The sequence below is a fragment of the Carex rostrata genome, chromosome 9, assembly GCF_964058835.1.
Source record: "Carex rostrata chromosome 9, lpCarRost1.2, whole genome shotgun sequence".
In the NCBI taxonomy this organism is placed as follows: Eukaryota; Viridiplantae; Streptophyta; class Magnoliopsida; order Poales; family Cyperaceae; genus Carex; species Carex rostrata.
In genome coordinates, this window is record NC_135926.1 from 584,945 (window position 1) to 595,940 (window position 10,996).

At 33.1% G+C, this 10,996-nt stretch overlaps 1 protein-coding gene across 1 annotated transcript; it reads left to right on the forward strand.

The window, feature by feature from the left end:
- The first annotated feature begins 205 nt into the window (after window positions 1–205).
- Window positions 206–1,786, forward strand: LOC144559178 (UDP-glycosyltransferase 76B1-like). The gene is made up of 2 exons (XM_078308160.1): window positions 206–699; window positions 808–1,786. The coding sequence occupies exons 1-2, from the start codon at window positions 234–236 to the stop codon at window positions 1,686–1,688; spliced, it is 1,347 nt and encodes a 448-aa protein (XP_078164286.1). The 5' UTR covers window positions 206–233; the 3' UTR covers window positions 1,689–1,786.
- Window positions 1,787–10,996: the final 9,210 nt, after the last annotated feature.

The following is a 10,996-nucleotide window of genomic DNA, read 5'->3' on the forward strand; positions in this document are numbered from 1 at the left end:
TTGTTAATTATGACAAGTTTAATTTAATAGTCACTGTCACTGTCACTGTGTTATTTATATATTTTATTGGGAAAAGGCCCGTAGGCACTGTCACAGTGATATTGTTATCAAGTTGAGTGTTCCTTCTTCTCAAAATAAAAAAAAAAGTGGAATGCTCGTTTCTCTTTTGATTCTTTTTTAGTGTATGCAACAATATGTCCCATGTTCAGTGCAGAGCAGAGCAAGATATAGTCATGGGAAAAAGAGTGCTATTGTTTCCACTGCCTTATCAAGGCCACATTAATCCCATGCTAGAACTCGCTGCACTTCTCCATTCTCGCGGCTTCTCCATCACTATCTTTCACGCCACCTTCAACCCAATAGATTCCACCAAATACCCTTCATACCGCTTCATCTTGGTTGAAGATGGAGAAATAGCAAACCGGTTCACATCCGCGGTCGAGGACACGGTGCATCGAATTATAGCTTGGAACAATAGTTGTGAGCAGTTATTTTATGATTGTTTGACAAGTGTACTTTCTGACAAAAATGAAGAGCCCAATGCGTGCTTGATTCTGGACATGCACTGGTACAACTTGCAATATCTTGCGAATAGGCTTGGAGTTCCGACTCTGGTACTTAGGACAGGTAGCGCAGCCACTCTAAATTGGTGCAGGACATATGCTCAGTTAGTCCAGAAAGGCATCATACCAGTGCAAGGTTAGTATAGATCGATTTTCTGCTCAACAATAACACCACTTTAGACTTCCCTACATGTCCATTATTGTAACTAATATATTTGTTCAATTCATATTCATATTTGGACAGAGTCACAATCGAGCATGCTAGTAACTGAACTTGCCCTTGCCCCTCTCCGAATGGGGGACTTGCTTCGTGTTGGCAATTGCAGCCACGAAGTGTTAAGTGACTTATACACACACGAGATGGATGCTATAAGAACATCCTCGGGGGTCATTGTAAACACTTTTGATGCCATTGACAGTACAGAGGTAGAGAAGTTCCAAAAAGCAATACCAGTTCCTGTGTTTTGTATTGGCCCTCTCCACAAGTTTACTCCACCGGCCAGAAGCAGTTTGCTAATTCCAGATTGTAGTTGCTTGGAATGGTTGGACACACAAGTTGTTGGCTCTGTGCTTTATGTGAGTTTTGGTAGCCTTGCTTGCATGAACTATGAGGAGTTCATTGAGACTGCATGGGGTTTGGCTAAAAGTGAGCAGCCATTTATTTGGGTGGTTCGACCGGGTTCAATCCTCGGAAAGGATGCGGTTGATTTGCCTGACGGGTTCATTGAGGCAACAAGTGGCCATGGTAAAATAATCAGTTGGGCCCCACAACATGAGGTCTTGGCACATGCCGCAGTCGGTGCCTTCTGGACACATAACGGTTGGAATTCGACACTCGAGGCTATCTGTGAAGGTGTTCCCATGATCTGTAAGCCCCAGTTTTCTGATCAAATGGGGAATGCTCGATATGTCACGCATGTTTGGAAGGTTGGTATCAAATTAGAGGGGAAACTAGAGAGAGGGATGATTGAAAAGGCGATCAAACGGTTAATGACAGAAGATGAAGGTGCTGAAATTAGACAAAGAATGAGAACTTTGAAACACGAAGCATCTTTATGCATCAAGAGTGACGGATCTTCTTCTGTCAATATTGACAAGCTCGTCAATTTCATATCGTCCTTTTAAGATACTTTAATGCTGCTCATGAAAAATTGTTTTGACTTGATTATTACCGAATACCGAGTTTATATTATTAATAAATTCGTATGCAGTTACTCTTTTTACTGGTTAAAGAGTAGTTCCATGATATCTTGCCCTTTGTTCTGTTCAATTGCATGGTTAGTTGTTTTTCCAACTTTCTGCTCTCCTGAAACTTGTTTTTATTTCCATCAGCACTGTGTCCAGAAGCTATGCATGCCAGCTAGCTAAATTCACTCAAATAGCTTTTGTTGCAACTTGCAAGCAGGATATATTTTAAAATAGTCATTGTCATACATAATCTTTTCATGATTCAAATTTTGATTTTAACGAAATTAATGTTAATTAGTTAATAACCCTGACCAATCTCAAATAAGCTTCCTAGCTCTTATTGTATTGAATAACTATTTCTTCTATGGCCCCGATAAATCTGTATAAGAGGCCCAAAATACAGATTATACGGCCTTTAATGGAGTCAGCCCATGGCTAACAATTTTTTTAACTTTATAAATTAGTTTAATTGTGGATTCCAATCTGGCCGTTTAAAAAAAAAAAATAAACTGCGGTGAATTTCATAACAACTCTTCCCACCACCACCAGAGGGTTTTATTCTACAGCGATATTGAGATTTCAAAAGTTCTAATTTTATGGAATATGAAGTCTTCTAGCTGCCAAGTGTCCTAATAGATGTCTTAATTTATACCAATCGTTGGCAGGCTCTAGCTGCCAAGTGCCAACCTTCAAAAAAAAAGAAAAATTCAGTCAAGTCCTATTGTACAGCGGTAGAGAAGGCTCACATAGTTCCCCTCATTGCTCATATATAGAGAGTAAAAGCCCCCACAAGAGTTAATGTGTTTACAATTTTACAATACACAATTTAATGGTTAGAGGTTGAACAATTCTGAATAGGTGTGGTATGTGTCGAGTAGACTCAGACACGGTAAGACATCTATTAGGACAGTGTGCATATGTGCGTGGTTGAGGTTCTGACGGGTATACAAACCAGGGTGATTGAATTAGCATTCTGCCCTCTTTTTGTGCTTGGCCAATATGTAGGGGTGCAAACAGATCAGATAATATCCGATTGTATCTGGATTCGTATCTAAAAATTAGATACAAATATCTTATATCTAAATATCTGTACGAATACGGATACAGATATGGTTTTGAATTTTAATTATTCATATCCAAATAGTAGATATATATATCATATAATTTAATATATATTATGAAAATATTTAGGTATATATCTACGGATATCCGATATCCGATCTGTATCCATTAAATATCTGATTTGTATCTGAAAAACAAAAGCGGATACATATATGATTTTATTACTATCTGATCCGTATCCAATCAGTTTGCACTCCAACCAATATGACTAAGTTCTCCTGAAAGCAATATTGGAGGTGACAAAGAAAATGCAAGTGGTAAATGGTTTTTTGTCATTTAGAGAGAAAGATGCATGAGAGTTTTTTTTGGTAAAGCACAAATTAACTCGTTTTGGAAAATGGTAAAAGATGAGGGGGGGTATGTGCAAAAAAGAGTGGACAACTCGTTTTGTCAGTGTTATCTGACAAAGAACAGAAATTCAATCCTATTTAGACAGCAGAAATTGGAGGTCAAACCTCTGGCATACAGATCCGTGCAGGAAATGGAGTCATGGCTGAAATGCATATTGCCATTTAATTGCTTTTGTTAGGATATCAGAACTGCTGTCTTTAATTTGTATGTAAATTCCTTTACTTGGCGGATGTTTTTTTCTTCTCTGCTGATACCAATCTACTGATGCATAGCGGATTGTAATGCTGTAATACTTGGAACCATTTACATTTAATAAAATCCACATGGCCGCTACTGCCAGGTTTTCAAAAAAATAAATAATATGTTACAGTGGGAAAATCGATCAATGAGAGTATGCTCAGTTGGTTTATGCAATCTGAGAGGAATTAGCTTTTGATTTTTAGTTGTGAGATTTTGCTTATGTTAGGGTAATTTTATTTTATTTTCATTTAATTGTCTTTGTAATTTAACTGTAACTCTTTTGATTTTTAGTTGTGGGGTTCGTTTATGTTAGGGAAGATTTTCTTTGTAATTTAACTATAACTCTTGAGTCTTGACATTTTTTATGTCTGGGCATTAATGAAATCGGGAGACATGACAAGTTTCTTCTTAAAAAAAAAAAAAAAATCTAAGGTGCCAAAGCAATAAATTTAAGAGCCACGTTAACTATTGTCTGAGATCTTCCAACCTTCAAAAAAAAAAAAAAAAAAAAAAAAAAAAAAAAAAAAAAAAACTATTGTCTGAGATAAGATAGTCCAAGGCTCATACCAATCAGAGCTGCATATAAAAATTAGGAACATGATAATTATACCCCAAACAAAGTACCCGTGCGCGTCCCCCAATCTTCTAGAATATCGGCGACAAAAACATCATGTTTTATTTCATACAGCGCAATAACAGTACTAATCTTTATTTATTGTATAGAATTTCACTGCATGAAGAGAAAAACGCTCTGTTAAACAAATTTAACAAAAGCACCACCAAATACAGCGAAACAATCGTATAATTTAAACATATAAAGGAAAGCGTTTAATCTACTGCATTCAAGTGTTTAACTTTCATTGTAAATGAGTTAAATTTTCATTTTTTAAAACAAAAACGAATTCCCGAATTCGTCCCCGAGCAAAAATTTACAGCTCTAAATTTGAATCAATCCCCAAGCGCGTCCCCGAGCACGAAATTTACAACTCTAAATTTGTACTAATCCCCGAGGGCATCCCCCAGCACATTTTTTTTTCATTTGTGCAAAATGTGCCAGGAACAAGAAACATTTGTTTAAAGCATATAAACCTGTGTTTAAAGCATATAAACTTGTGTTTACAAACACATTTTAAAGCATATAAATTTGTGTTTACAAACACATTTTAAAGCATATAAATCTGTTAAAGCATATAAACCTGTGTTTACAAACATATTTTAAAGCATATAAAGTTGTTAAAGCATATAAACCTTTGTTTAAAGCATATAAACCTGTGTTTAAAACATATAAACCTGTGTTTACAAACACATTTTAAAGCATATAAACCTGTTAAAGCATATAAACCTGTGTTTACAAATACATTTTAAAGCATATAAAGTTGTTAAAGCATATAAACCTTTGTTTAAAGCATATAAACATGTGTTTAAAGCATATAAACCTGTGTTTACAAATACATTTTAAAGCATATAAAGCTGTTAAAGCATATAAACCTTTGTTTAAAGCATATAAACCTATGTTTAAAGCATATAAACATGTGTTTACAAACACATTTTAAAGCATATGAAGCTATTAAAGCATATAAACCTTTGTTTAAAGCATATAAACATTTGTTTAAAGCATATAAACCTGTGTTTAAAGCATATAAACATGTGTTTACAAACACACTTTAAAGCATATAAAGCTGTTAATTTGCATAATTAATTTTAAAGCATATAAACTTGTGTTTACAAAAATTAAAAAATCTGTGTTACAAACATAAAAACCTGTGTTTACAAACACATTTTAAAGTATATAAACCTGTGTGTAAAACAAGTAACAAGTGGGATCTTGCAGTGATTATGGTTTACAAACACATTCAGAAGATTTATTAGAGCTATTACTTCATTCCTTTGTAGTTGCAGCTGTATAAATGGAGATATTGATCCATAGTGTAGATCAATCTGCGCTATGCATAGTATCATAGCCTCACTCTTCTATTTTATATACTAAATGCTGCTCATGATCAATACCGGTGTGTACCACTATCATCTGGTACATCATCTAAACATTAATTTTTTATACTAGAGCAGATCAGTATTGTACTGTTAATTGTTTAAGACAAAATTAGTACTTTATACCAAAGTTTAAAACCATTAAATCCATAACAAACAACAACAAAGATCATAATAAATAAAAAGAAAGAAAGAACAATGATCAGATCAAACCAGTACTTGAATCTAATAATCATCTCCAATGCAACTAAAAAAAAAGCTAAAGAAAACTATAAATAAAAAATTATGAAATTATGGAATAACTGAAGATCACCTTTGTTATGGCCCGAAGAACAAAGAGAAAAGTGAAGTATAAATTATGGACCCGATCTGGGTATTTCATTACATGATCATATAGCAACTCAAGGTTATGTCCCCACTGAAAAAATAAGAAAAAAAAAAGGCCGTAAATTACTAGATTAATATAGAGCTATACATAAATAACATGGTTACAGTAATATCTGAGAATTACTAATTTGCATGATTAAAATTAGAGCCAATCCCCCATCGCGTCCCCGAGCTAACTGGGTTTAAATTGTACTTTAAAGTACTTTAAAGTACGTTCAAGTAAGTAGGTAATTAATTATTACATGACTGTTAATAAGCTGGGGGACTAGATCGGGGATTAGTGATTACAACTCCTCCTAACAGACTGTCCACAAAATTAAAGCGCAAGACAAAACCGTGCAAAGCTAACATTTAAAGCAATCAATGTAAAATAGCAATGTGTTAAAACATCGATGCGTTAATTAATGACAAATTAACAAATTTTCATTATTAGTGGACAGTTAAACCTAGTTAAACCAGTTCGAGGACGAGCTCGGGTTTGATGGCTTGGGGTACCAGAACATTTCTCTAAAAATTAAAATGTTATAATATGGTTTATATTTTATAATTTTTTTATACAATATATATGCATTTGGAAGTTCTTGATTGGTGGATGACCGCTAAGTAATTTGCTGTGGTTTGCGGACACAATTTTTTCTTCCTAAATTTAATTACAGATGATATTTGGAACCTCTTATGGAATTCAATTTAATTTTCCTATTTTCATAAATGTTCATCTCTTGTGATGAATTTGATGTGTTAATTTTTTTAACACTACAGATAAAAAATCGGTAAAATTGTCTTTCAAAAGGAAGTAGAAAATGTGCAAATTATGTACGGATAGTATTGTAGTCACGTGACAATAAATGCTGTAGGCAAACATTCAACGCCTTCAAGGCTTCAACCAATAAAACTTTAAATTATAACTTCAACCGAGGTAGGTTCATACTTCAAGTCCCAAACTACGTTGGGTACTTAATAGAAGTAAGCAGTTAATCCTAATTAATTAAATTAGCCTTCGGAGAGAAGTAACATAGGTTTTATACTTTATGCCAATAGTTCATTAAATAACTTTTTAATTAGATCATGATAATTGAAGCATCTAGTGCATCACATAAAATATTTAACAATAGACAGAGACAATAAATGTATGCTGTGACGTTGACGATTAGGAAAAACATTTATACATGATCATATTTTGGGAGATCCTTAGCATTATTTAATGTTTATATTTAATTTGTTTTTCGGAATCAAGTTTTTGAAAGATAGGCATTTGGCACAAGCGGGCCTTGAGAACACGAACCCATTTATGCAGGCAACTTGTTTTACGGAAAACCTGTTGAGCCCTCCCTGCATTTAATGCACCTCTCCTGGGTCGAATCCACCTCTAAAATCCTCCTCATCTATTGCAATTGTACAATTTAGGTGAGCCATTAATGTAAGTTGAAACCATTCCTATGGACCGAAATTTTTATCATATCCTTAATTAATTAATAAAAAAATTACGCAAATACTCTCAATATTGTTTTTAAAAGTAACCCTACCACCCAGAGCTTAAGCGGTTCTTGAAACAAGACAATCTACCCAAGTTCTGGGCGGTAGACTTCAGAAGAGAACCGTTCAGGTTCATGGTTTATGAGCGGTTGTCTTTATTTTTATTGAAAATTTTCAAAATGGAAATACTAAACTAAATCTCAACGGTTATTCTTTTTTTTATATATAAGCATATCCTAGATCTGAATACCAAAAAAATTAAACTAAATTTCAAAATGTAATATTCACATGAATAACATTTTAACGAAAAAAAGAAATATAACAAAAAAAACCCTAGATCTGAAGCTTTGTATATTTACTAAGGAAAAGTATAGTAAATACAAGAAAATAGAAATTAAAAAGAGAAAAACTTAATCAGAAACTTAACTCAAGTTTTAAGCCTCTTTCTTTTGTTTTTTGAAGCTGAAACATACAATTATCCCTTTTAGGAATAATGCGTTTATCCTTTTTAGGGTTTATGGTTTAGTTTTTTTTTATTTTTTTTAAATATATTTGTCATTTTTCCAGAAAATATTACAAAAATATACTTGTGTTTAAGATCATTACGTAATTATGTCCCATTTTAAATATTGTCCTATCCAGTTCTATTTTCTCACTCCCATTGTGATCTAAATTCTAATATCAACTTCACTTTAGAAAACATCTAAATCATTCAGATTTAACATTGGAATCTGTAGTCTTATTGTATGAAATGGGATGCAATCAAATGATTCTAGAGGGGGATTGTTACATGTAATGTTATTAATTAACACAGAGATGAGTCCAAGACTTTACTAGTCTAGAATAGCTCCCTCTGTTCTTATGACTTATATATTGCATTTTAGTCAGCTACATATTGATTACTACTAGGAATTTGTGCAGAAAATTCTTGCCCCCCTCTGCCTTTTCTTATTAAATACATGATCTGTGACTAATTAATAGGAATGGCGTACTTTCTGAAAGATTCACGCTATTTATTATTCATTTGTACATTTTGCAGTCAGGTAGATGCATGAACAGAGAAAGTCAAGCACTATACTCAAGTTCCTAACAAAAAAATAAGAATAATAAAATAGAAAGTCTAGCAGGTCACTGAGATTTCCATTTTTGACTTGTACATGTACTCCAAAAAAGTTCATCATGGGTTTCAAAAAAAGAAAAGTTCATCATGACATAATTAGATGTGAATCATTTGATCCGATTTAGCTTAGTCTAAGTCATCCGATTTTATAATGACAAAATTGTTTTTTCTTATTGGATTTTAATCCTACATATATAGTAGGAATGTATGAAACAAATAATAATATACTAACATGATATCACGTCGATATACATTTTCCTTAAAACTCTGCTTATAATATATTACTAAAGTATACATTTTAATTGGTCACATTAGAAAGTAGTCTCCGATTACGCAGATATATTTTCAGAGATAAGTGCAACAAAATCAATATTGAATTAAGCATATAATTGCAGAAAATTATTTACAATCCTACTTGCGTATATATGCATAAAAGTAATCTTCGGCAATTCATTTATTCTAAAATAAACATAAACTTTCAGAAATACCAAAAACATTTCGACCCTCACCTCCTGGAAAAGAAAAAGAATTGAAAACCAATAGTTCATATATATATCAATTATCCAAATCAAAGGAAAAAGAAATAGAATCTCATATATGTCCTCTTCTTGGCAAAATCTAACTAAAGTACACAGAAAGAAAAAATAAAAAAACGAACAAGGAATATATAAAAAAAAAAACAAAAATCCTAGAGTAAACATCATTCTACAACTTGACAGGCGGCTCATATTTGATATTTTTGTTTTGATTGAATCTAAAACCGCAGCCTTAATGACATACAATTAATGAACATGAGTTACGTACATACCAACTAATCAAAAATAGAATCATCGATCTATCAATTGTGCAGCGGATTCGCACCAGTCGGTGTCGGTCTCTTGTCATTGCCAAACAAATCATCATCAGTACTGTTTCCTTCTCCATGCATTCTACTAGAAGGCGCTGGAGCCGGAGCCAGTAATGGTAGTGGCGTCGGGTTGAGAAAGTTCGACGTGCGGGTCCCATCTGTCAGTGGTGTGTACTGTACCAAGAGCAAGTATGTAAGAAGTGCTAGGAGGAGATTGTTGCCCTTTACTTTCCGCATGAAGATCATGAGGAAAACGATTATACCGAGATCTAGCTTATTGGAAATTTAAATGCAATGTAAGTGGTGAATCATATCTTGAACTGGCCAAGTTTTGGTGGTTCAATGGAGATCGAAACTAGCGGTTAAAAAGTTTAGACAGGTTGGAGAGGACTAAAAAATATAGTAGTCAAAGCTCCAGCGTCGTCCAAACTTGTAGCAAGAGACGAGGACTATTGTACTAGCTTTAATTAATTTATATATGGAAGTGTTTCCCCTCGCCACAATTCTCCCAAATTGGTCCTTATACAATCGAATCGATTGAAAATGGAAGTTCAAAATATATTTCTTCTAATGGATTGAAAGTGGGCTTTGAGAATACAAAAATTGGTACATATTATAGTTGCCATAATTAATGTTGCTGGTTTGCTATATTTTGATCAGCAAGATATCCTATATGGCAATAATTACAAAAATGTATAAAGGATTATCTTTAGTTGCCTTGATTTTTATATTGATTTCTTTTTTTTTTTCAATCTAGCTTGTTAAATTGGCATTATTTCATTCCGAAGCAAATAATGCCAGGATTTTTTTTCAATATTTTTTTTGTTTATAACAAAAGATGTTCAGCACATAGAGATTAGACGATTCCAATACATTCATTTTTTGCATGCTTCAAAAAAGTCTTTATGGCAAGAATCATAGAAGTCAAATAATAAAATGGAAGTGTTAGATGTGATATATATTTTGTCTCTTTGTTAATTGTATTTTTAAACAATAATATAATATAAGAATGCATATGTAATTGAAGTCATAATAATTAAGATATTCTGATCAATATACAGCCAGTGGAGATGGAATTGGGAGATGCAAAGCAGTCCCAGGCAGAGGGAGGATAACAGGAGCTTCTGAAGGCCGGCGGATCTCATGCATGGATCACATGACATGACACGACCGGCTTGATTCCTGGAACCTTCTATTGTTTTGCTATATATTAATTTGTTTTCCATCCATTAATTACTCCAAATCGGTTCTCCATGCATGGAGATGGAGGGGTCAGCGGTGTGTAAAATTAATGACCGCAAACCGTATTCATATCAATTATTATTTTCCCCAAATAATTAAAAACATGATCGAGTATGTAAATTAATTTTAATATTATTAAATATTGTTATAAATATAAATATAATTCATATATTAGAGCGAAATTAGTTTTACAAAATGTAATATATACATATTATATGTATATTTCAATGAGTTGTATTAAAGTGTTTTGCAAAGTAAAAGAAGTTCAACAATTTGTGGTCAAACTTCATATTTAGAATATTCGTATAACTGATTATATATGATTGATGTGATCCACATATTAAAATCGGTCATTTTTATTAATACCCTAAAAAAATTAATTTTAAAAATAATCATTCATTGGTTTTTTTTTTTTTTTTAAATGCCTCAACCGCCAGGTCCATGGGCGGCCCAGAAATGCCACCAGACCGCCCC